The 27,490-nt window shown below is 37.6% G+C and overlaps 1 protein-coding gene and 1 long non-coding RNA gene across 4 annotated transcripts in view; one reads left to right on the forward strand and one right to left on the reverse strand.

Moving 5' to 3' along the window:
- The first annotated feature begins 487 nt into the window (after positions 1–487).
- Positions 488–27,322, forward strand: LOC125169608 (uncharacterized). Of its 2 annotated transcripts, none has more exons than XR_007153744.1 (4): positions 488–831; positions 8,967–9,031; positions 10,475–10,596; positions 16,501–16,585. It is a non-coding gene; the product is annotated as an uncharacterized LOC125169608 (long non-coding RNA). The 2 variants fall into 2 exon arrangements; XR_007153743.1 differs by lacking the exon at positions 16,501–16,585 and adding an exon at positions 25,075–27,322 and having other exon boundaries at positions 491–831.
- MPP7 (MAGUK p55 scaffold protein 7) overlaps positions 11,846–27,490 on the reverse strand; it is a 218,128-nt gene continuing 202,483 nt past the window's right edge. For both annotated transcript variants that reach the window (XM_047865088.1, XM_047865087.1), the window contains exons 13-16: positions 18,282–18,375; positions 17,163–17,271; positions 15,209–15,352; positions 11,846–14,706 (exon numbers count right to left, since the gene is read on the reverse strand). In XM_047865088.1, coding sequence (XP_047721044.1) covers positions 14,527–14,706; positions 15,209–15,352; positions 17,163–17,271; positions 18,282–18,375 — 527 coding nt within the window. In that variant the 3' untranslated portion in view covers positions 11,846–14,526. The remainder of the gene's footprint in view (positions 14,707–15,208; positions 15,353–17,162; positions 17,272–18,281; positions 18,376–27,490) is intronic.

Genomic DNA, 27,490 nt, shown 5'->3' on the forward strand with positions numbered 1-27,490 from the left:
AGTTTAGTTCCTTTTAAGGCCATGCCTGATTAGGCCAGAATAATCTACTTTACTTAAAATCAACTGATTTGGAATCTTGGTTACAAATGCCACATGCTTTTACAGCAGCACCTACATTAGTGTTTGATTGAAAAACTGAGGGAAGGTGTTTGTACACCAAAGGGTGAAGGGTCTGGGGGTCATCTCTTAATTCTGCCTCCGACAGTGAAGAACAAGGAGGGGTTAGCGTAGACTGGGAGAGTCTAACTGGACATATTGGAGGGACTGTGGAGCCATTAACTATGGCTGAGAATACAGAAAGCAGAGGGATTTTGGTAGGAAGGTGAGTTCAAATTTAGGTACGTGAGGTAAAGAGTTTAACAGAATAAAATCTCAACTAAGTAATATTTTGCATATAAGAATGTCTCCTGCCAGCCTTACAAGGGCTGAGCCCCCATAGTATTTTCTTTTTTTTTTTTTTTTTTTTTAGGAATATTAAAGCTACTGGTGAAAAAGACAGAAGTTATGAAGAGGAACTGATCTTTAGGGACTATGAGGATGAAAGAAGTCTACTTTATAAAAATATTTTGTTCATCTCAGCTATGTGAAAGTTCTAAAGAATATTCTCTAACTCATGATGGGTTATATAAAATGTGCCCAAAAAGGAGGGCTTGATTTTTATTGTCTATTGCTTGAGAGAAGCTGGTCCCACGTTTTCGTTACAGTTGGTATTTCTACCTCACGGCAGGAATGGCAGTCTGCTGGATAACCACCTTGCGTATTTCTACCACCTGAAGATCTCCATGTGGAAAGTTCCAAGGTTAATTTTCCTTCTTCCTGAAGAACCTGTCCGTAAGTCTAAAACACCCAGTACCCAGGATAGTACTTCCAGAGACTACCAAGGGGTCTTCCGTTGCCCAGTCAAATAAGTTTTCACTGTTTCTCCTACCTTTCCACAAATTATTGAGCTACCAGGCTTTGCAGTGGGGGAGAGGCACCCACTGTGGCCAAACCTTTTCTGCATTCATCCTACAGAGATTGGGATACAGGGGCAGACAAACCTAAGGGCAGATAAATACAATGTATCTGACCAGTGTTCCAGAGATATGTGTGGGGTGCCAGAGAGCTCCGAGGATGGAAATGAAGGTCAAAATCCAGCCAATCACAAAATACTCTGTATACTAGGATTGGGTTGTTTTGTGTTGTGTTGTGTTGAAGACAGATGCCTGACACAGTCTTTATGAGTGTGTGTGGTTTTTTATTCTTTCAGAATTTGTCTCACTTTTTACAGCTTTATTGAGGTAAAAATATTAAATTAACATTTAAAGTGTAATGTAATCCGCTTTGACAAATGTACTACCTGTGAAATTATTACCCTAATTAAAAATAATGAATATATCCATTGGTCCCCAAAGTTTCCTCACACCTTTCATAGTACCTCTCTTCCTTCCCCAAACTCTGGCAATCACTGATCTGCTGTCATTATAAATTATTTGGAACTTTCAAAAAATGGAACCATACATGATGTTCTCTTTTCTTGTCTAGCTTTGTTCATTCAGCATAAAGGTTTTAAGTTTCTTCCATATTGTTACATGTTTCATTAGTGTACTTTTTTTTTATTCTGGAGTTCTGTTCCCTTGTATGGATATATTAGAATTAGCTTATCCTTCTGCCCATTGATAGACATGTAGGCTGTTTCCAGTGTGGGGCTATTACAAATAATCCTGATGTGGACATTTGTGTATAAGTGTTTATATGAACATATGATTTTATTTCCCTTTGGTGAATATCAAGAAGTGGAATGATAAAAGTACACTTAAGAAACTTCAAAATTGTTTCCTAAAGTGGCTTACCATTCTTCCTTCAGCAATGTTCCAGTTGCTTTACATCCATGCTGTAACATGGCATGGTCAGTCTTTTTCATTTTAGCCAGCCTAACTGGCTGTATAGAAACTGTGGTTTCTTTCAATTTGCATTTCCCTGTTGACTAGTGATGTCAAGCATCTCTTATGTGCTTATTAGCTATTTACAGATTTTCTTTTGTGAAGTGTTCACATTTTTGGCCCATTTTTAAAGTTGCGTTGGAAGACATCACAAGGATTTAAGCAAGAGAATATCCTAATCAAATTTATGTTTTAGAAAAATCACCCAAGCTGGGAATATCGAGGATGAATCACAGCAGGGCCAGACTGCAGAAGAGGGGCCAACTGCAGGGGTGGAGGGGGGGAGTGGAATAGGTCCAGCAAAGGATGCTAAAATACTTGGCAGTGGGTTAAGAAGAGACATCTCTGAAACAACTGACAGGTGCTAGTGACCATTTTTATATATGAGGGTTAATCAAGGAAATCTGATTCAGGTAGAATTTAAAAAGGAAAACCACCACCACCAAATACCTGTAGCACTCACAATGTACCAAGCACAGTTCTGAGCATTGTCACAAATATTAACTCAGGATTGATATTCATAACAATCCTAACGAGGATTATCCACACTTTACAGAGGAGGAAACCAAGGCAGAGAGTGAAAAGGTATCATGCCTGTAACATATAAACAAAAAATCACAATGAGTGTGATTAAATGTATAGAAGATGATATGGTTTAAAAGATGGTAAAACATGGTTTTGGAACCAGGCATCTTGGAGTTTAAATGCTGTATCTACTATATACTGGGGGATGACCTTGGGCAAGTTTCTTAGACTCTGTGCATCTCTCTTATTCGTCAAACAAGGATACTGCTTTTGTTCAGACTGTTGTGGGCAGTAAATGAGGTGGCTTGTTAAAAGTTCCTAGAATAGGGACACCTGGGTGGCTCAGGCAGTTCAGTATCCCAACTGTTGATTTTAGCTCAGGTCATGATCTCACAGTTTGTGAGATCAGGCCCCACATCGAACTCTGTGCTGACAGCACAGAGCCTGGGAGCCTGCTTAGGATTCTCTGTCTCCCTCTCTCTCTGCCCCGCCTCCCACTTGTGTGTGCATGCTCGCTCTCTCTCTCTCTCTCTCTCTCTCTCTCTCAAAATAAATAAATAAACTTTTTAAAAAGTTCTTAGGACAAAATAGGTGCCCAGTGAATGTTAGTGCTCATCCTTTGTTCCGATAAGTATAGTCATAGAGTGAGTGAGATTGTCAGGGAAAGCCTGTAGAAGAGAAGGATGGAAAAGGACGGAAACCTAAGCAATGGTGTCTTGGTGACAGCATAGGGGGAGTTAAGGGAAAGGAGCTGGGAGAACATGTGTGAACGCTGACGTTCATAATAGATCAGGATTCCAAAATTGGGCACAGATTAACGCCACGCATCGCCAGGAAGGGCACACAGGTGAAATCTGCCTTACCGCTTCAGATGCACTTGTTACCAAGTAAAGTACTTTTAGAATATATTGTAACCAAAATTGAGATGTGCTATTTGTGAGACATTTATTCATCTTTTAAAAACTGAACTGTAAAAGTAGAACGTGATAAAAAAATAATTTGAATAATCCAGAAAGGGATGTACTGGAAAGCAAGACTCTCCAGTACCTGTACCTTCTCCGGGTGCACTGCCTGTACTAGAAGATTTGGATGTATGCATGTATGCATGTATATGCATTTTGTAGCACTCTTCAGGTCAATATATACACATTATTTAATAAGTACATTATAATAAGATAATACCAAAAAACCTCCTCATATTTTTAAATAGTGGCATAATAATTAAAAGAATATTACCCATCGTTTATCATTCTCTTACTGATGATAATAGGGTTGATTATATTTTTTTCTATAATAAATTCTACTTAAATTCTAATAAATTAACCTTCCAGTATAAATATGAAAGTGAAAATGAAACTGTTTGGTCTAAGGACATGTGTATTTTAAATTTTGATAGAACTGCAAAATTACCCTCCAAAAAATGTTTTAGGAATTTGAAGCCCATAATGGCTAATATTTATTGAACATTTACCAGATGCAAATACTACACAGAGGGCTTTATGTAGAGCATCTCAACAAACTCTTTTGGACCCATCCTATTATTACTACTTCCATCTTATAAATAAAGAAATGAAGGCTCAGGAAGTATAAGTAAATGAAATGAGGTAACATAGATAAGAAGTACGATAGCAGTGATTTGAACCCAAATCTTTGTCATTTAGCATTGTCTGTAAATTGTGCTCATTCTTTTACTGATCACTGTTGGTTTTATTCATGCCTTTTTCATAAATTCATTTTCAACTGCTAGAGTTCATCTTTCAGTCTTTCTTCCTGGAAGAATATAGGGGTGGTAAATATGTCTAAGTTCTTGTATGTCTAAATGAGTTCATTTTATTGTCACTCTTGAATGATAATCTGGGTTGTAGAATTTTCAGCTTATACTCATTTTTCCCGCATTACATAATGTGTCCTTTGCCATATGATACCCTGTTGCGCATGAGATGTTTGATGCCCAACAGATTCCTTTTCGCTCCCTCCCTACCTCTCCTCCTTCTCCTCCTCCCCCTCCTCTTTTCCTTCTTCTCCTTCTTTCTCTCTCTTTTCTTTTTCTTTCTTTCTTTCTTTCTTTCTTTCTTTCTTTCTTTCTTTCTCATTATGGGATTCTTTCTCTGTTGATAAGGTTTACAAATTTACAAAATAAATATCTGGATCTTTAAATCTGAAGACCTATCTTTAATTTAGAGAAGGATTTATATCATGTCTTAATATAATTTTCTCCTAATGGGAGATCCTACTAGATAGATAGATACTGGCTGTCTTGGATCTGTTTTCCACATCTCCACACTTTTTTTCCCTCAATTTGCATCCCTATCCTTTTAAAATTATGTTCTAGGAAAATCTATTAGCTTGATTTTTTAATTTAATGTTTAGGTCTGCAGTAATGTCTGTCTTTTTATTCGATCTTATTAGATGTTTTCTGAAACTATTCCTAACTTTAAAGATATTTTCTTCTTCAGCAGCCTGTTTATAGCAGCAGGATCCTCAAGGATGCTAGTGTATGCTCAGTTATATATAGATCATATCAAAATATACTATTAACACAGGATGCACAGTGAAACGAAAAGGGTGCAAAAGAGGTGGCATTTGAATGGCTATACATCCAATAATCAACCCTACCATACTCAGCGATCCCTTTCTATAGGACAAATTTTGTATTATCCCTTTTGCACTCCTGACATGAAATCCATAGACAGTGTAACCTGCAGAATGAAGAAGAAATTCCACTGTAAGGTAAAGAAGAAAGGAAAGAGAAGCATTTGAGAACAGAATATACCTTTTGATACGTGCACGCTCAAGCAGCCCTTCTCTAAAGATGGCAGTAGTCAGATGCACGCAGTCACCGCACATGCCACATGAGTGAGACGCAGGTGTCACAAGTGGTATTGCCATTAGTGACGTGAGGTTCCAGAATGGTGAAAAACTCATACTGTGTTCTGAAAAAATCAAGTTCAATCTTCCTTTGATTCACGTGGTAGTGCATTCATGGAGAACTCAGTGTACATTACAACCTAGCCAAAACACCACTCATGTCATCTGTTCCCAAGTGGCTTGAGCCGATGTTTATTTTTATTTGTTTCTTCCCTCAGAAAAGCTTTTAAGGCAAATTTCCTGGAGCTCAGTTTTAGTCATATTTCATAGACTGATAGCTTCATTATTTTCTGAATAATCTGCAGTTTCATTTTTATTTCCTTGATGGCTAGAATACTTAAAACTTATTTACAAAATTTTTCTAGGTGGTTTTTTCCCTTTCGTTTCTATTTGTCATTCATTTTCATTTCCATTGGACTGTGGAGATAAAATGCCATTTACACTATTTAAGGATTTTGGAATTTAATGAGGTTTTCCTTGTGTCTTACTTTGGGGTTGGGTTTCGTAAATGCTTGGTGGGGCTCTTGAAGAGAAGGTGTGATTTCAGTTTGCAGGACAAAGCATTCTTTCCGTGGCTATGAGACCAGCCTGAGAAATTAGGAAAATCAGACCTTCTACAACTATTTTTCTTCACAATTTAAGAGAAGTGTTTGAAAAATAACCGAATAATGTGGTTTTGTTGATTATAATTCTCAAGGGTTTGCCTGTGGCTTCAATGCTCTTCCTTTTGTGGCTTGCACCATTGATTACTATAGGAGAACGTTCTGTCCCAAGTAATAAACATGGAATTCAATGTTGATATTATTATTATTGTCTCCTTTGCTTTCTTTTTGTTTGCATCTGCCTGGCTTATTGTTGCCAGTCCTTTTACTTATGCTCTATAGCTTCTCTTTAACACTTACAGTAATTATATTGTTCTGTAACTACAGTTATTCAAATATATTCCTATTTAGGTCTTTTCTGTCTTATATACTAATAATTAGAATGCCTAGGGCAGAGTAAAGACTGAACAGATAGAATCTTTGGTATTACTGTTGCCTAATCAAGTTAAAAGATATTATTTTGTTTAAAATGGTAGGCTCACAAGCATGATAAATTTGTAAATCCAAAAACATTAGAACAATTTTCTTCAAACTTTAATTTTAAGGTTAAAATTTCATCCATATTATGGAGGAAAAAAAGTGGAACCCAAGAAAAATAAAATTTAAATATAATCTCTTGCTTTGGCCCATTCTGTAGTTTCCAGAGATTACTTTCTTCAGATAAAAAAAAAAAGTTTATTAACTTATTTTGAGAGAGAGAGAGAAAGTGTGAACAGGAGAGGGGCAGAGAGAGTGGAGGAGAATCCTGATGTGGGGCTTAAATCCATGAACGGTGAGAGCATGACCTGAGCTGGAGTCAGACACTCAATGGACTGAGCCACCCAGGTGCCCCCAGGACACACTATTATAATACCATTGACTATATTCTTTGTGCTGTGCCTTTCATCCCTGTGACCCATTCATTCCACAACTAGAAGCTGGTATCTCCCACACCCTACCCTCTGGCAACCATCAGTTTGTTTTATGTATTTATGGTCTATTACACCTTTTTGTTTATTTTATTAATTTTTTTTAGATTCCATATAAGTGAAATCATATTGTATTTGTCTTTGTCTGACTTATTTCACTTAGCATAATACCCTCTAGGTCCATCTGTGTTGTCAAAAGTGACAAAGTATCACTTTATTTTTACGGTTGTGTGTGTGTGTGTATAGCACATCACCTTTATCCATTCATGTATTGATGGACACTTTAGTTGCTTCTGTACCTTGGCTATTGTAAATAATGCAGTAAACATAGGGGTTTATATATATGCATCTATATAAATATATATATATATATATATAAATAAATATATATATATATATATTTTCAAACCAGTGTTTTCATTTGCATTTGGTAAATACCCCTTAGTGGAATTTCTGGATCATATGATGTTTCTATTTTTAATTTTTTGAGGAATCTCCATACTATTTTCCACCGTGGCTGCACCAATTTACATTCCCGCCAATTGTGCATAAGTGTTCCTTTTTTTCCCCACATCCTCACCAACACTTGTTGTTTCTTATCTTTTTGATTCTGGCCATTCCTATAGATGTAAGTTGATATCTCATTGTGGTTTTGATTTGTTATTTCTCTGATGATTAGTGATGATGAGCATCTTTTCATGTGTCAGCCATCTGTAAGTCTTCTTTGGAAAAATGTCTATTCAAGGCCTCTGCCCATTTTTTATTGGATTGTTGTGATTTTTTTTTTTTTGGTGTTTAGTTGTCTAAGTTATTAATGTATTTTGGATATTAACCCCTTATCAGATATATCATTTGCAAATATCTTCTCCCATTTGATAGGTTGCCTTTTTGTTTTGTTGATGGTTTCCTTTACTGTGTAAAAGCTTTTTATTTTTATATAGTCCCAGTAGTTTATTTTTGCTTTTGTTTCCCTTGCCTGAGGAGACATATCTAGAAAATTGTTGTTAAAACTGATTTTAAATTACTACCTATGTTTTCTTTTAGGAGTTTTATTATTTCATATCTCACATTTAGGTCTTTAATTCAGTTTGAATTTTATTTTTGTGTATAGCTTAAGAAAGTGGTTCAGTTTCACTCTTTTGCATGTGGCTGTCCAATTTTCCCAGCACCATTTGTTGAAGAGACTGTCTTTTCCCCATTGGATATTCTTGCCTCCTTTGTTGCAGATTAATTGGCCATATGAGTGTGAGTATATTTCTGGGCTCTCCAGTTTGTTCTATAAAATCATTTGTTTCTGATCCTGTAAAAAGTGCTGTCGGTATTTTGATAGGGATTGCACTGAATCTGTAGATTGCTTTGGATATATTAGTTCTTTCCATTTGTGTCATCTTTAATCTCTTTCATCCGTGTTTTATGGTTTTCCAAGTACAGGTCACTCACTCCTTAGTTAAGTTTGTACCGAGGTATTTTCTTCTTTTTGGTGCAATTGCAAATGGAGTTGTTTTCTTAATATCTCTTTCTGCTACTTTGTTATTAGTGTTAAGAAACACAGGTGATTTCTGTGTATTAATTTTGTGTCCTGCATCTTTATTGAATTCATTTATTATTTCTAGTAGTTTTTTGGTGGGGTGCTTAGGGTGTTCTATGTATAGTATTATGTCATCTGCAAATAGTGACCGTTTTACATCTTCCTTACCAATTTGGATGCCTTTTATTTCTTGTTGTTGTAGCTAGTACTTGTTGAATAAAAGTGGTGAGAGTCGGGGGCACCTGACTGGCTCAGTCAATTAAGCATCTGACTCCCAATTTCAGCTCAGGTCATGATCTCACAGTTCAGAGCCTGCTTGGGATTCTTTCTCTCTGTCTCTGCCCCTCCCCTGCTCTCTCAAAATAAATATTTTTTTAAAGTACTGAGAATGGACATCCTTATGTTATTCCTAAACCAAGGGGAAAAGCACTTAGTTCTTCACCATTGATTATGATGTGGCTGTAGGTTTTTCATATATGTATGGCCTTATTCATTTTGAGGTATGTTCCCTCTAAACCTACATCACTGAGAGTTTTTTAACATGAATTGAATGTTGAATTGTGTCAAATGCTTTTCTACATTTATTGAGATGATATGATTTTTATGGTTCCAGAGTGCTTTCAAGTTCAATCGTGTCACTCCAGGGAATGTGACAGCTGTGCAGAAAAACAGCCTTTGGTAAGTGAAAGTGAATAGTGGGAGTCACCTGAGTTACTCATGGATGCTGTTTACCATTAGGAGTGCTTTCAGCACCAATAGCCCAATAGCGACCTAAACCATTAGAATACTTATTCTTACCAGCTTTATTAAAATACAGTTGACATATAGCATTGCATAAGTTGAAGGTGTACAATGTGATAATTTAATACACTTATATATTGTGAGACCACAATAAGGTTGGCTAACACTTCCATCACCTCATATAATTACCTTCTTTTGTGTGTTTGGTGATAAAATGTACTCCTAGCAAGTTTCAAGTACATAATACAGCATCGTTAACTACAGTTGCTGTGTTGTATACTACACTTGATTCCCAGAGTTTATTCATCTTATAACTGGAAGTTTGTAGCCTTGACCGTCATCTCCCTATTTCCCTACCCTCCAGCCCCTGGTAACTATCATCTACTTTCTGAGGTTGCCTGTTTTAGATTCCATATATTAATGAGAACATACAGTTTTTGCCTTTCTCTGACTTATTCCACTTAGCGAAAGGCCCTCAAAGTCCATCCATGTTGTTGGGAAAGGCAGAATTTCCATCTTTTTTCTAGCTGAGTAATTTGGGTGTGTGTGCTTCCCCAATTCTTTATCTGTTCCTCTGCTGATGGACCTGTTTCCTTGTCTTGCCTATTCTGAGTAAGGCTGCAACGAACGTGGGAGTGCAGATATCCCTTTGAGACAGTGATTTCTTTCAGATAAATACCTAGAACTGGGATTGCTGGATCATATGGAAGTTCTGTTTTTAATTTTTTGAGGAACCTCCATGCCAAATTCCAGAGTGGCTGTACCAGTTTATATTCCCAACAGTCCGTGAGAAGAACCTTTATTGAATATTTAGCAATTAGTGGAATGAGGAGGTCCCAGGATCAGTTCAACAGTTCAATGATGTTACAGATTTAGGATCTTTTCTTTTTTCAAAGGCCATCCTCCATCGATTGGCCTTTATGGTCCATTGTGCCTTGGTTTAAGGTTGGGATTATGGCTGTCAAATTGACAAGCATCACAAAATACCCAAAGTATCTCAAACAGAAAGGATGGGGACGGGGTCATAAAAGATCTTTTGCCTCATGCAGTTGTTTAAATCAGGGGAACAAGTCTTATTCACAGCTTCTCCGACAGATGTTACCTGGAATTGGGTAGCACGACCTGCTCCGATTAATCTCTGCAATATGCAGATTGTCCTGATTCATCACTAAGGGCCGGGATTCAGGCAGACTAAACAAAAATTGCGTATTATGCCACACAGGTATATTTCTGGTAATAGCCACCTTTTGTGGATTAGCCTGTTCACACAGGCATAGATACATCAAGTTCTGATTAAAGCAGCAGTGTTTTGAGGAAATTATAAACTGTATGCGTAAAAAGGATAAACCCTCTCCAAATTACCTAATCTCATGTTTCCAGCTCATGTTTCTGGCTCCAGTTATAGCAACACCAGGCAGCACAGGGCAGCGAAAATAGCATGGTCGGAGGAAGGCGGACCCTGACCCTGATTCCACGACTTATCACCTGTCACCTTGGAAAAGGTACTTAAGTCCTGCCCCTCACTTTTCTCAGTTGTAAAAGACGAAGATATTATCTTTCACGTTAAGGGAACTGTGAGGACTAAATGAGATAGTGAATGGAAATCATACAGATGTTTGATGACTAGTAAGTACAATTTGGCAGTTCCTGGGCTTGTGTGTAAGACAGCTGTTAGAAAAAATATTTCCTGCCCTCCAGGAGCTTAAGGGTAAGTGGGCAAACATTTGGAAGGGAAGTGTGTTAGAAGAAAGGGCATTAATACAATTAAGGGACATTTCTTTCAAATCGATATAAATTACGTTGCATACCAGCGGCTAAAAATAAACATTTGTTCACTACCCTACTGAGGATTACTTGATTAGGTCCTGATGTATCACTTGGAAGTAATGGCTGTTTTCTAAATAATAAAACGGTCATAGAAATTATGAGGAAACTTCCGGCTAATTTGCTAATGGAGCACTGTTTCTATGGGGTGATTATTTATAGAGCTAAATTAAAACTGTGTGCTGTGAGAATAATCATTATAAAACAGGAGTTCACAGTTACTGAATACTTCTATCCCAAGTTTTGTTCCAAATACTTTACATGGATCAGCTCTTTCAAGCCCACAACAATCCCGTGAGGTGAGCAGTATTATCATCTCCATTTTTCTGATCAGAAAATGAGGACGAGAGAGGTTACACGACTGTCTCAAGGTTGCAAAGCTGGTCATAGACAAAACCAGAATTTGAACTCAAGGATTCTGGCTCTGGAGCCCATGTTCCTGACAGCTCCACTGTACAGTCTTTCGTTGGAACCAGAGCTGGGATTAGCTGGTTCAGCTGTTGAAACAAGGACAATACTAATTAGGCTGTCGATATGAACAGGTGGCAGTTTGTCCTCACGGACAGCTAAATAAGGATTAGTTTTGCTCTACCTGTTCAGGAACAGGATGTGGATAAAGCTTGGATTCCTGATGGGGAGGGGTGGGGGAAGGGATGTTCCTATCACAGATGGGCCCAGATCACCCACCCTCGACCTCTTTAAATGGCTGCACTGTATGGGTAGGAGCAAGACTAGTGAATTCCATCTCTTCAACAGCCTTGTTGAAGCCAATAAATATTTGACTGAAACAAATATGAAGTTTAGTTTCAGACATGGCAAGTTCAAACAAAACCTTGATATCAGAGTAGAAAAGAGAATTTGTTCTACCATGGGAAACAGTGTACCAAATACCCAAGTGCAAAAACAACTGTGCAGAAAGAAGACAAGTAACTTGAAGACACTTTATTAAGATCAAAGGTTTTCCATTACATTCATTTATAAATCTTTACTAGTTAAGACGAAAATAAATAATAAAAATCTAGATCTTCGAGAAGCTTTGAATAACAGTTTCTGTAAATCTGCAAAGATTACATGTTTTGTCAATTTTATATTACAATTTAGATACATTCAATCATTATACAATACCAGGAATGTCAGCCTTACATATATTAAGAACATGTATATGAGGAAGTAAAACAAGGGGGAAGAATATTTCAATTTCACCTTTTTATTTTTAACCGATTTGATAATCATGGGAGTACAGAATTTCCTTCTTGATCTTGGATTTTAAATATATGGACTTAAAAATACGAACATTCCTCTTCTCCACTGGTGGCTGACACTCTGTGCTAGGAGCCGGCTGCTCCAAAAACTAGTGCATGACGAACCCCACACGCATCTCTGTAGGCGTTGGAGGTCTGGGTGCAGACACAGAGTCCAGGGCCTTTTGCTACAATTGTCAACAAGGCCGTGGCCCTGCCTAACTCGGTTTTAACCTAAGCTCTAAGCATCCACGTGGCCATATAAATGTCACTTACAACACCATATAGACTATCTAATAAAAGATTCCTTATCAGTTTTAAAAGAACATTGCTCAGCTCTAGTGTGAAAAGGGAGAACGGTCTGGACAGTTAGATTTTTAAATAACACCCCATTATTACTACTGACAGCAAAAAGCACTCAGTTTCCACAACACTACACTTACCCTCTACCTCCACGGTAAAGAATGTGGACTGCCTAAATTATTCAGACCACTGCCTAGATAATTACATGTTTCCCATTACTCTTCATACAGGAAGTCTTGATTTATAGGAAATTTTAGTCTGTGTTCAAAGAGGAATATATTCTACCCAAACTCTCTACGTAAGACTTGTCTTTTCTTAGAGCAGCCATATAACTTTACGGCTTTAGCATCAGATCTGGGGACCCTTTTCCCCACTATCTTAAAAAACTAAATTCTTTGCTATTTAGTTAATAAACATAGAACTCCCTATTTGGATTATGTTAAGTAACATTTAGTCTGATTATTTTAGTGTGTGTATCAAGGCTATTGCAGTAGAGTTTTTGTCTCTTTTCTAATGTGAAATCTGACCTGTCTGAAGGAAGTCCAGTGGATAATGCTATGTCAGATGTGCCGTGCACATAGAACACGCTTGTGAGTCTGTGTATGAACAAAGGTCAAATATTTACATGGAATGTTGACCCTGACTTATACAACTATTTTAAGTTACGACATCTTTACATACAATTTACTTTACGAATAGCTCCATTTGATAATTAAAAAAATATGCCTTTCAAATATTTCATAAATATATAAAATTTCACTACATTCTATTTTTCTTTGAACATGACATCTAAACTCTCTTTACAAATCAACAAACAAAATACTTTCTGTTTGGAAGTTACAGATGCAGTGAGTTTTGATTGGCCGGGTCTTACTGCAGGCAAGAATGATATGACATGTTCTCTTATACAACTTATGGTCATTTTACGATCTTGAGCTACGTGAATTGTTTGAAGTTCAGTAGTAACCAAGAAAAATGAGAGCCCATCTAAATATTTACGATACAAGAGTCTGTCTTAAAAGTCTAGAAAAATGGCAAGATTAGGATGGTATCTGACCAGTGTTAAGAATTATTTTGATGATGCCGAGGTAAGTTAACATTACATGAAAAGTTTTCTAAAATATGTCTTAGTGCAATTTAAATATATGATCAATTGCACAGGTGAAAAATGATCACATTTTTAACTGTATCAGTTAAAGCATCTACTTTTAGATGTAATGTAAAACATCTACTTTTAGAATAGGTATCACATTCTTACAATTTATTGGGAAAATCCAAAGCCAGCTAGAATCACCTCTTTGGTGACTCTAGAACTCCTGTTTGAGGATTGACAAATAAAAACGTCCTTTATGATCGTTACTTGCCCCAAGATATTACCATCCTGATAAAGATTAATACCGTAAGGAAAGGCTTTTAGTTACAGATATAATCATTTTTAAAAGTACATCTTCCCTTCTTAAACATTTGGGTCACTGATATGTAGTCATAAAAAGGCCTTCTCAAGCTATAACATGAAGGCCACTGTGAATATATTGTATATATGTAAGAAAAAGGTTGCACTTTAAAATAATAAGGGGATGCCTTACTGTTAGCCTGGGTAAATCTATAATGACCCATCCAAAGAAGAGCAAAGATGTCCTGTTTCTTTGGAGCTGTTCAAGGCTGCTAACTTAATACCTTCAACTGCTAACCCACAAACTTGATGGCAGGGCCCACGTCTAAGACCAACTGAAGCACTGAACTCCAATATCTATTCTCTAGCTATTTCTCTCTAAAACGTCCAACCTCATCTTGGAGCTAGAACTGCATGTTAAAGACAATCAGAAGGTTCAAAGCTCTGCTCAGAATACGGTACTGTGTGGATTTTGATTTTGGATCTTATACTCAAATATTGTGTTTGAAATAAGGCTGTAAAAAGATACAAACAAAACCAGCATTCAGTTTTAACCAAGATTGCACATCTACAACAGTGATATAGATTAAAAAAAAAAAACCCTACCACCAAAATGGTAACTGATTCCATCATGCACTCTACAGAAAAGATGCTCATGGGACCTCCCTTAGTTATGAATGTAACCAGCTCACTGGAACCCAGTGGGTTTCTGTCTCTAACTTGTCAAAAGTTGTCTTTAGCTCATTGAATGCCACGGTGAGGTCATCATTTACTATAATTTTGTCAAAAAGATGGCCATATTGACTTTCCATTATCTGTGCAGATTTAATCATTTCCTGAAAGTCGTCTTCCTACAAAAGGAAAAAAAAAAAAAAAAAAAAAAAAAAAGGTTAACCAGGCAATTACACCACTTTACACGGATGCAAACATTTCCACAACTGGTTTACTGAATGCTACTCTGTGTTCATTCTTTCATCTCAGCCACAAATGAAAATGACCCTCTTGAACGACAAGTTCTTCAGAGGTCATAGCTTCTAATCCTCTCTCTCTGATCTGTTTGTAACTAAACTGCTCTGATAGAGTCAAAATTCCCACCTTTCCCAAAATTCGGGATTGTCAGTCACTAACTTATCATTACAGGGATGTTTTGCTCAATATAACATAAAGATCTATTCACAGAAGCACAAAAAAGCCATTACAGTACAATCACTCAAAATGTATGTGCCTGGATACAATCTATCTTTTATCGGTTTTTGGATCACACTGTCTACTACATCTTCCAAAGGCAGTGGCTACTGCACGTACGATTTTGAGCAGCACTTATGTCTTCTTACTAAGCATCATTGTACTTACTGTAAAGGGCTTTGCAGCACCCTGGTCATCTCTGCTTGAGATTATCTTTGCATTTTTCCTTGTCTCCCTCAAACGCTCTATTGATGGAGGCTTTATAAATATCACGTAGGGCTTAAATTCTAGGGTCCTTAAGTGTTTCACTGTCTGCAAGGAAGAAAATCAGTTTTCTTACATTTCTTCATAATGTCATGAGTGAATTTTACAGTCAAACTGAAGTTTCTTTCAAAGGAGAAAATTCCTTAAAATTATCTAATTCAGGGGCGCCTGGGTGGCGCAGTCGGTTAAGCGGCCGACTTCAGCCAGGTCACGATCTTGCGGTCCGTGAGTTCGAGCCCTGCGTTGGGCTCTGGGCTGGTGGCTCAGAGTCTGGAGCCTGTTTCCGATTCTGTGTCTCCCTCTCTCTCTGCCCCTTCCCCGTTCATGCTCTGTCTCTCTCTGTCCCAAAAAATAAATAAACATTGAAAAAAAAAATTATCTAATTCAGGCCAGTAGCTCTTTCAATATATTATTCAATTCGTTGTTGACAATAAATATTAATATCAATAAATTATATATGAATATATGTTAATGATATTAATAAGTAATATTATAGAATGTTGAATAAATTATTAATTAATGAATATCAGTATTAATGAATACCCCTGAAAAGATGTCGGAGCACAGAACTTGCCTTTTAAAATGTTTTGAAATGTCATAATACTGAACAGAAGCAGCTAAAAAAATCATAAAACTGGTTTTTAAATCAAATACTTAAAAGATGCCGTTGAGTTAAAAAGCTGTCTGCATATGAAAGTCTTCCAAACATCCCATGTAAGCCTTTTCCTGATCTCACACGAGTTCTCCTTTTGTCCTTCTGTCCTTCGGAGTGTCCTAAAAGGGCAAGCTTCCTGCTCTCCATGAAGCTTGTCAACACTTCCCCGTCAATATTTTATATTATTTACACTATGCTTCTGAGGACTCACCTGCAGTCAAGGGGGATTGGTAAAGGGGTGGGAGTTAAGGGATACTCTTGAGCCATAGTCAGAGCCTCCCTAGAATGTGAATACAAATCACAAACTCCCCTGAGGAGTTAGGCAGACAGGTTATGTGGGGTGGGGTTGGGGAGAGATGGGCTGTATGGCTGGTGAGGCTCTGTGGACATATTGCTGGAACCACACTGAGGGACTTGGACACAACCAGAGCCAGGGCTCCGGCAGAGAGGGGTTGTATAAGCAGAAGCATCCTATTCCTCACCGGCGCCCAAGTTAAGGAGTCAATCACCCTACTGATTCTTGGGACTCTTTTTACTTCAGACTCATCTTCCTGAAGAGAAGCCAAGGGCTTCTCTGGGTCATTATGGCTCTTGGAGGTTATACACCCTAAGGTGTACCCATCAGTGAAGTGAGAATCTGTGATCCCTGGGTAACAAGGAAGATGCTACGGGTTGGATCTCTGCTGGAGGATATGTGGTTCAAGAAGAACTGAATGGCTTCATCCACTGGCACCCTCAGTCCAAAGTGTTCACAAGCGTTCCCAGGATGCCGGCAAAGATCTCCCTGACAGCTGTGAGCAGGGTCTCGTTCAGTGTAATTCCTGTGAGATGCCCCACAGCTCTACGTGGGGGGCTTACACTTCTAGGATATGTATAGAGTCAAACTCAAAGAAAGAGGGCCAAGAACCAAAATGTCCATTGTAAAAATTACAAACACTTATAATAATACATGATACTTAAGAATACAGTATACTTGGGGCGTGCCTGGGTGGCTCAGTCGGTTGAGCGTCTGACTTCAGCTCAGGTCATGATCTCGCAGTTCATGAGTTCAAGCCCTGCATCAGGCTCTGTGCTGACAGCTCAGAGCCTGGAGCCTGCTTCAGATTCTGTCTCTCTCCCTCTCAATCCGTACCAGCCCCGCCCACCTCTCTCATGCTCTCTCTCTCAAAAATAAACATTAAAAACAGTTCGTTGTTCACTTACGTGAGGCTGCACGTCCAACAAACAAACTTTGTTTTTCGCCAGGACAGAACGAACTGAGTCAATACTTGTGCCGTAGTAATTGTTTTTATATTCCCCATATTCAATAAACCTGTAGGAAATCGGACATGTGTCAGAGCCATTTGCGAATTAATTATACACATAAGTGGAAAGACATAATTCATATATATAAACGATATTCTTGCTGAACATGTAATTTTCTTTTACTGTGTTCAATAAAATAAATAGGGCCAAGTACTCCAGAATGTCAATTTAAAAAAATCTTTTATTTTACATTTTCACATCAGTAACACTTGCTTGTATTACACTGAAACAGAAAAAAGTACTTTAGTCCACCAGTACTCTGTTTGCCATCACCTCTTTTTCAGAACTAATGCAATGCAATAAAACAGTGAATAAACCAAACAATAGAAACTACTGAAATTTCACCATGCGCTATGGAATAACCAAGCTCAGCTTTAGAACTACAGCGGGAACTGGTTGGTGGCTAATGGAACCAGGGCAGCCGATTATGTGCTATAAAAACACAATCGCCGTGCCAAACGTGGAAAAAAGCATTTTGATGTTTCAATAAAATCCCCAAATCCTACATTAAAACACACATTGCTCCCCAACACCCTCCATTATCCATGCTTAAGCAAATGGAAGACCTGGGGAGGTGGAGGAAGCCAAGCTGGCCAGGGGATTTAGTACAAGCAAGGCGATTAACATTATTTTAATTTTTTTTTTGAAGAGTCAGTGAGGGAGAGAAGTGTGTGTGGAGGAGAGTGTAGACGTAGGGATCTATGACATAGCTGTTAGTTTTCTGAAATAAAATTCTATTCACATATGTTAAGATTCAATTAGTTGAGGTCACAATAACATACTAGGAACATTCCCTCATTTTTCAAAATAATTCCTACACACTTAACTCACCACAAACACAGCAGCTCTAGGTTATTAAAAAATTACAGATGAAGATTGGTAACGAGTGTTATCACCTTCTTATCAGTTTCAAATATTATAAAACTGAAAATATATTTCAAATGGCTCAGTTGCCTAAAACTGGACACGTAGGCACATGCTTAAAAACAATGGTTACACAAAAAAACTTCCACATACTTGTTATTTTGTACATCTGTCTCAAACAAATGCTTGGAAATGAAAATATATTCCACACCGTCACTCTCCTGGCTTCTTCTTGCTCTGGTAGTGTCTGTGATTTAATTAAAAAGAGTTTACAAAAGTCTGTATCAACCATCCTGAGGAACATACTGAAAAAGAAATCATCATGTATTAAAATTAATACATGTTAATTAAATAAAAAGTTATCTTAACCCTCGAGGAAAAACTCGTTTCTTTCGCAGATAATATGCTTATTATCATATTTATTATCATATTCACTGAAGCAAGTCTAATGCCCACTAGGTTGTAAGATAAACTCTGAAATGACTTTACTCTCTTCTACACACAGCAGATAGGGTGGATGCCATCAATAACCGAAGTCAAAGATCTCCAGGTGCCATTCATTCCTCCTTTGCAAAAGTATAAACACCTTCTTAGAATACTACTGAACCCCCAAACATTCAGTAATTTTACCTATTTGCTACTAAATTATAATGGAGGAGAAAACACAAGGACTAATTTTAAAACGAGAACCAAACCTAAGGAGTTGCAGTGCCGATATGGCACGTGAAAGACTGACTACGGCCCATCTTTCCTACTGATTACAACTAAAAACTCTGCGCCCAAGACAAACTATCTGAGCACTTTCATTTATTTTTTATTATTATTTAAAAATGTTTATTCATTTTTGAGAGACAGAGACAGCCCACAAGTGGGACAGGGGCAGAGAGAGAGAGGGAGACACCGAATCCGAAGCAGGCTCCAGGCTCTGAGCTGTCAGCACAGAGTGCGACATGGGACTCGAACCCCTGAACCATGAGTTCAGAACCCGAGCCGAAGTTGGATGCTTAACTGACTGAGCCACCCAGGCACCCCCCCCCCCCAGCACTTTTAAAATAAATAAAGCAGGTTGTGTCGGGAAATCAACAGGCCGTGGGGCAGAGTTTTAACTTTTATTTCCTCTTTGCTTTGCCCTGAGGGTGGGAACAATCACAGAGCATCATGGTGTTATGTGTGACTAAATTGCAGTGTAGGAGCCCTTATTAAGAAAAAACAAGAAAGTCCTTAAAAACTGAAGTGTGTGGAGGTAATCCAGGAAGACTGGAAGAGATATTCTAATCCTGAGTAGGAAGGAATACTAGCTGAAGAAAAAACCCTGAGCTATACGCATGCAGTTTGGACTCCAGCTAACATAGCAACATTTTACAACAGAGTTTAGGACACAGAAGTGTCAGCCTAACCCCTCAATAACAGCAGCACAGAACACATCCAAACCAACATAGAAAAGGCTTATTAGAAAACTGAGCTGAGATGTGAACTCTGTACACAAGTATCAGACTCCCCCAAACTACATGTGACAGAGATGACCCAAACCAGTGTAGCAAGAGGTTTAGAGAACTGAACTGAGATTTAAACCACAACTGACAGTGAGACAGAACTTATAGTCTAAACATAAAATGGTTGATTACTTGCTAAAGTAAAAACATTCTCCAGAATGTTGATTCCCCTATATAGTCTGCTTGCTTTACTCATTTTCAAAGTGCTCAGACAGTTGTCCTGGGGCCAGAGTTTTTAGTTGTAATCAGCAGGAAGGATGGGCTGCTTGCCATATTTGCACTGCAACTCCTCAGGTTTTTTGTTTTTTTGTTTTGTTTTGTTTTTTTACATTTATTTATTTTGAGAGAGAGATAGCATGTGAGCAGGAGAGGGGCAGAGAGAGAGGGAGAGAGAGAATCCAAAGCAGGCTCCATGCTGTTAGTGCAGAGTTCGATGTGGGGGTCGATCGCATGAACCATGAGATCATGACGTGAGCTGAAATCAAGAGTCAGATGTTTGACTGAGCCACCCAGGAGCCCATTTATTTCTAAAGTTAATCCTGTATTTTCTGTTCCATTATAAGCAGGACCTAGAGTTGATACAACATTGCATTCATAATATCCAGGATGCAATTAGGGGTGCCTGGGTGGCTCAGTCGGTTAAGTGTCAGACTTTGGTTCAGGTCATGATCTCGCAGTTCGTGAGTTCAAGCCCCATGTCGGGCTCTGTGCTGACAGCTTAGAGCCTGGAGCCTGCCTCAGATTCTGTGTCTCTCTTTGCCCCTCCCCCAGTCACTCTCTCTCTCTCTCTCTCTCTTCTCAAAAATAAAGATTAAAAAAACTTAAAAGAAATTATTCAACATACAAAAAACACACATAAAATAGAACCAGTTCTCAAGGGGAAAATGATAGATGGCAGCTCTGAATGAACAAGAAGTTAACTAGGACTATCAAGCAAAGAATAAGGCAACTATTACAACTGTGTTTTATAAGGTAAAGGACAATACACCTGAAATGAACGAAGATATGCATTCTTAGAGAAATGGAAACTATAAAGAAGAACCAAGTGGAAATTTTGGAACTGAAATATACAATATCTAACAGAAACAAATCACTAAGTGGGCTCAGCAGCAGAACGGAGATGACAGAGAAAAAAACCAATGAACTTGAAGTAGGTCAATAGAAATTATAAAATCTGAGCAACAAAGAAAAAAAGACTGAAAAGATATAAATGGAGCCCCAGGGACCTGTATAACGTATGTGTAATCCGGATGCCAGAAGGAGATGAAAAAGAGATTGAGGCAAAAAAAAAAAATGTATTTGAAGAAATAATAGCCAAAAACTGCTAAAATTTGGTGAAGACATAATGTTTACAAATTCCCAAAGTTTCAACAAATCTCAAATAGGATAAGTTCAGAGAAAAATCATGCCTAGACACTAAAACCAAAGTACTAACAGCCAAAGATACAGATAAACATTTTGAAAGCATCTAGAAAAATCCAATACAGTACATGTGAGGAATACTGATTCCAGATCTATTGTATTATTATAAATCATAAAAACAAGAACTCAATGAAATAATATCTACACTTAAGGTACTGAAAGAAAAGAATTTCACCCAAAATATCCTTCAGGAGAAAAAGGCAAAATAAACACCTTGTTAGAAGAGAAACCAAGAAATTTTATCAGCAGATGTGTTCTAAAAGAATATTCAAGGAAGGTTTTAGGCTAAAAGGAAATGTTAAGAAGGAAATCTATATCTTCAAGGAATGAAGAGCAACAGAAAGAATGGTTGAATAGAAATAGAAGTTTGCTTTTTTCCTCTTAAGTTCCTTAAAATATATATTAAAATATATTTAAATATGTATATATTATATACACATATACAACTGATTTAAAAGTTTTAATATTATCTGGTAGAGTTTCCAGTGTATGCAAACATGATATATTTGTCAATTACCACAAAAAGGACTATATAATTGAAAGGTTTCTATATTTTATGTGAAATGGCATGAAGATAACTCTGAATGATTAGGTATAAGCATGTTGTAATCCCTACAGCAACCAGTAACAAGTAATACAAAGACATATAAGCAGAGAGCAAATAGGTAAACTGAAATGGAATGTTAAAAACCATTCTAATAATAATAATAATAATAATAAATAACAGTAGAAAAGAAATAAAAAGCAGAAGGCAAAGGATAAACAGAAAAACAATAAAATAGCTTAAATTTAATCATTTTCATAATTTGGGAAATGTTAATTGGTTTGTATAATCCAATCAAAAGGCAGAGATAGAAAGGGTGAAAAAGACCCTAGTACATGCTGTCTATTAAGTCTATAAGAAAGACACATTAACTACAAAGACACAGATAAGTTGAAAGTGAGCAGATGGAAGATAGTACATATACCATGTAAACAGTAAGCATAAGGCAGCTGAAGTGGCTACTTTAATACCAGATAAAAGAGATTCCAAGAAAAAGAGTATTACCAGAGATAAAGAAGAACACTTCATAATGATAAAAGAGAAAATTATGAGAATTATAAATTTGTACACACATAATAACAAAACTTTAAAATACATGATGCAAAAAGTGGCTGAGTTAAATGAAGAAATGGGCAATTTCACAACCAGAATAAGAGATTTTAATGCCTCTCAACAACTGATAGAACTAGACAAAATATCAGTAAGACACAGGTGACCTAAACACTACCACCAACCTTTGGAGCCTAATTAATACCTATGTAACACTACATCCAATACATGCAGAATACACATTCTTTTCAGGTGTACAGGATGCGTTTGTCAAAAGGAAGATCATATTCTGGGCCAATAAAAAGTCCCAACAAATTTAAAAGAACCCAAATCATAAAAGAGTAAATTCTCTAGCCATAACATAATTAAAAACCAGTAATAAGATATCTAGGAAAATCTCAAATATCTGAAAATTAAATAACACACTTCTAAATAAAGATTCAAAGATGCAATAATAAATATTGTGAAGGACATAACAAGGAATATACAACCTATTACAGTTACAGCATGGAACATGGTGCAAAGCAGGAAACTTATACCTTTAAATGCTTATATTAGAAAAGAAGATCTAAACTCTATGACTGAAAGTTCATCTTAAAATATGCTAGAAAGAGGGGCACCTCAGTGGCTCAGTAGGTAAAGCATCTGACTCTTGGTTTCAGCTCAGGTCATGAATCTCACTTTCATGAGTTCGAGCCCCACATCAGGCTCTGCACTGACAGTACAGAGCTTGCTTGGGATCCTGTCTCTCCCTCTCTCTCTGCCCTGCCCCCACTCCTGCGGTCTCTCTCAAAATAAATAAATAAACTTTTAAGATGTTGCTACAAAGAAAACATCACAGTACACCCAAACCAAGGAGAAGAGAATAATAACAGAAATTAATACAAAAAAAAAGACAATAAAGAAAAACAACAAAATTTAAAAACCTAATTACAGTGATCAAGAAAAAGAGAACAGGGATGCCTGGGGGAATCAGTCTTTCTCTCATGTTTTCTCTCTCTTTCTCAACATAAATAAACAAAGATATTTCTTTTAAAAAAAGAAAAACAAAGATCACCAATATAAAAAATGAAAAATGAGGGGCGCCTGGGTGGCGCAGTCGGTTAAGCGTCCGACTTCAGCCAGGTCACGATCTCGCGGTCCGGGAGTTCGAGCCCCGCGTCGGGCTCTGGGCTGATGGCTCAGAGCCTGGAGCCTGTTTCCGATTCTGTGTCTCCCTCTCTCTCTCTGCCCCTCCCCTGTTCATGCTCTGTCTCTCTCTGTCCCAAAAATAAATAAATAAATGTTGAAAAAAAAATTTTTTAAATGAAAAATGAGTTATTATCAGAGATCCTATGGACACTAAAAAGGATTAGAGAATATTATGCATTACTTTATGCCAACATATTTGACAATTTAGATGAAATAGATACATTTCTTGAAAAGTATAAAGAATCAAAATTGAAACAAGAGGAGGAAAAATATCTGAATAGCCTGTCAAATAAATCAAACTTATTTTTTAAAACCTTCCCCCAAAGAAAATTCCAGGCCTAGATGGCTAATGAAGTCTATCCACCATTTAAGAATGAAATAACACAAATCTTACATCAACATATTTTTGCATAAAGAGGAATCACTGCTTAATTCATTTTATGATATTAGTACAAACTAATTGCACAACCTATCAAAGACATTAGAAAACATTACAGACCAATCTCCATCAAAAGTTTAGATGCAAAAGTCCTCAACAAAATTATTAGCAAGTTAAATTCAGCAATATATTTTTTAAAAAGATAAGAGATCATAACCAAGTAGAGTTTATCTCGTGAATAAAAAGTTGGCTGAACATTTGGAAATCAATGGAATTCACCATATTAACAGAATGAAGGATAATACATGATCATTTCAATGTATCTAGAAAAATCATCAGAAAAAAATTCAGTGCCCATTCATGACAAAAAGCATCTGCAAACTAGGGTTCACAGGGAATGCCCTCAAATAAATAAAGGGCATTGATGAGTAAACATCACACTTAATGGTCAAAAAGGGAGTTGTTTTCCCTTGAGATCAGGAACAAGGCAAGTCTGCTAAGTAACAACGTAAGATATAACTTGAAATGGATGAAGATCTAAGTGTAAAATGTAAAATTATAAAACTTCTAGAAAAAGCAGAGTGTCTTTGTGACCCTGAGACATAAAAGATTTTTAGGTAGAACATAAGCACAAAACATGATAAGTGAGACTTTGTCAAAATTAAAAACTTTTGGTCTTTGTAAAACACCAGTACAAAATGAAAAGTTAACCCACAGACTGGAAGGAATATGTGTATAACTTATTTATCATATAAAGGACATGTATCCAGAATATATAAAGAATTCCCAAAACTCAATGAGACAATGCAATTTTTTAGGCGTCTATTTATTTAGAGAGAGCACACAAGCAGGGGAGGGGCAGAGAGAGAGAGAGAGAGAATCGCAAGCAGCCTCTGTGCTGTCACTGCAGAGCCCAACGTGGGGCTTGATGTCATGAATTGTGAGATTGTGACTTCAGCTGAAATTAAGAGACTCATGCTTAACCCTCTGACAATGCATTTTTTTTTTAAATGGCAAACTATTTGAATAGGCATTTTGCCAAAGGTCCATAAATGACTGGGTCCACAAAATGACACTCAATATCATTAGTTATCAATTAAATGCAAATTGAAGTACAATGAAATAGCACTACACACATACAAGCATACCTCATTTTACTGTGCTTTATTTTGCTTCACAGGTATTTTTTTTTCTTTTAAACAAAGTGAAGGTTTGTGGCAACCCTGTGTCAAGCATCAGCATCATTTTTCCAACAGCATTTGCTCACTTTGTGTCTCTGTCACATTTTGGTAATTCTCATGATATTTCCAACTTTTTCATTATTATATCTGTTATTGTAACCAGTGATCTTTGACGTTACTATTGCAGTTGTTCTGGAGTGCCATGAACTGTGCCCACGTAAGATGGCGAACTTAATCAACAAACGGTGTGTGTTTTCTGGCTGCTCCACTGACTGGCCACTGCCTGATCTCTCCCCGTCTCCTCAGGCCTCCCTCTTCCCTGAGACACAACAATATTGAAATTAGGCCAATGAATAACTCTACAATCGCCTCTAAGTGTTCAAGTGCAAGGAAGAGCTGTACGGCTCCCGCTTTCAGTCAAAAGCTAGACACGATTAAGCCTAGGGAGGAAGGCACGTGGAAAGCTGCGACAGGCTGAAAGCTAGGCCTCTTGCACCGAACAGTCAAGTTGTGAATGCAAAAGAAAAATTCTTGAAGGAAATGAAAAGTGCTACTCCAGTGAATGCACGTGAATCGGCCTGATTGCTGACCTGGAGAGAAGAGCCAACCAGCCACAACAGTCCTGTAAGCCCAAGCCCGACTCCCTTCAATTCTATGAAGGCAGCGAGAGGGGAGGAAGCTGCAGAAGGAAAGTGTGAAGCCAGCAGAGGTTGTCCCTGACGTTTAAGGAAACAAGTCATCTCTGTCACAGAAAAGTGCAGGGTGAAGCAGCAGATGCTGATGTAGAAGCTGTAGCAAGTTACCAGAAGACCCAGCTGAGATAGATCATTAATGAAGGTGCCTACACCAAGTGGATTTTCACTGTAAATCAAACAGCCTTATACTGGAAGAAGGTGCCATCTAGGCTTTCACAGCTAGAGAGAAGTCAATGCCTGGCTCCAGAGCTCTAAAGGACAGTCTACCTCCTTAGGGGTGAATGTCATTGATGGCTTTAAAGCTGAAGCCAGTGTTCACTGGCTGTTCTGAAAATCCCAACGCCCTTAAGAATTATGGAAAATGTACTCTGCCTGTGCTCTATAAATGGGACAACAAAGCCTGTTTATCAGCACTTCTGTTTCCAACATGGTTTACTGTATGTTTTAAGCCCACTGTTCAAAGCTAGTGCTCAGATTCTTTCTGAAATACTACGAAAGCACCTTGCCACCAAGAGCTCGGATGGAGATGTAAAACGAGACTAATGTTGTTTTCAAGCCTGCTAACACAACATCCATTCTGCAGTCCATGGATCAAGGAGTAATTCTGACTTTCAATTCTTACTAAGACGTACATTTTTGTAAAGCTATGGCTGCCATAGATAGTGACTTCTCTGACGGATTTGGGCAAAATAAGTTGAAAACTGAATTATGGAAAGATAACTTTCTGGAAAGAGTTCACACTAGATGCTGTTAAGAACATTTGTGATTCATGGGAAGAGATCAAAATATCAACATTAACAGTTTGGAAGAAGTGGATTCCAATACTCATGAATGACTTTGAGGGGTTCAAGCCTTGAGTGGAGAAAGTCCCTGCAGCTGGGGTGTAAATAGCGGGAGAATTGGAATTAGAAGTGGAGCCTGAAGATGGGGCCGAATTGCTGCCACCTTGTGATCAAACTTTAATGGATGAGGAGTTGCTTCTTACGGATGAGCAAAGAAAGTGGTTTCTGGATCTGGAATCTACCCCTGTGAAGATGCTGTGAAGACTGTTGAAATGACCACAGAGGACTGAGAATGCTACATACACTCAGCTGATAAAGCAGCACAGTATTTGAGAGGATCAAGTCCAATTTGGGGAGAAGTTCTACTGTGGGTCAAACGCTATCGAACACCAACCACTGCATGCATGCTACAGAGAAAGTGTTTGTGAAAAGAAGAGTCAATAATGTGGCAAACTTCACTGTTGTCTTATTTTAAGAAGTTGCCACAGCCACCCCTGCCTTCAGAAGCCACCAACCTCAGGGCAAAACCCTCCCCCCCAGAACAAAAAATGACTTTCTGAAAGCTCAGAGGACAGTAGCATTTTTTTAGCAATAAAGTATTTTAAAATTAAGATATGTACTTTTTTTGGCCTTAATGCTACTGCACACTTAATAGATTACAGTATAATCACAAATTTCATTTTTTAAGCATAACTTTTATATGTACTGAGAAACCAAAAAATTCATTTGACCCACTTCATTGCAATATTCACTTTATTGTGGTGGTCTGGAACTGAACCTGTAATCCCTCTGAGACGTGTCTGTATCACACTGAGAAAAATTTAAAAGGCTGACTCTAATACCCTCTGGTTTTACCCACATTGCTGCAAATGGAAGGATTTCATTCTTTCTCATTGCCAAGTAGTATTCCATTGTATATATAAACCATATTTTATTTAAGTGAAATAAGGTAGTCAGAGAAATGCAGATATCATATATTTTCACTCATATGTGGAATTTGAGAAACTTAACAAAAGACCATGGGGGAAGGGAATGGGAAAACATTGTTAAAAACCAGAGAGGGAGGGAGGCAAACCATAAGAGACTCTTAAATACAGAGAAAAAACAGAGTTCATGGGGAGGGGTG

The sequence above is a fragment of the Prionailurus viverrinus genome, chromosome B4, assembly GCF_022837055.1.
Source record: "Prionailurus viverrinus isolate Anna chromosome B4, UM_Priviv_1.0, whole genome shotgun sequence".
Classification (NCBI taxonomy): Eukaryota; Metazoa; Chordata; class Mammalia; order Carnivora; family Felidae; genus Prionailurus; species Prionailurus viverrinus.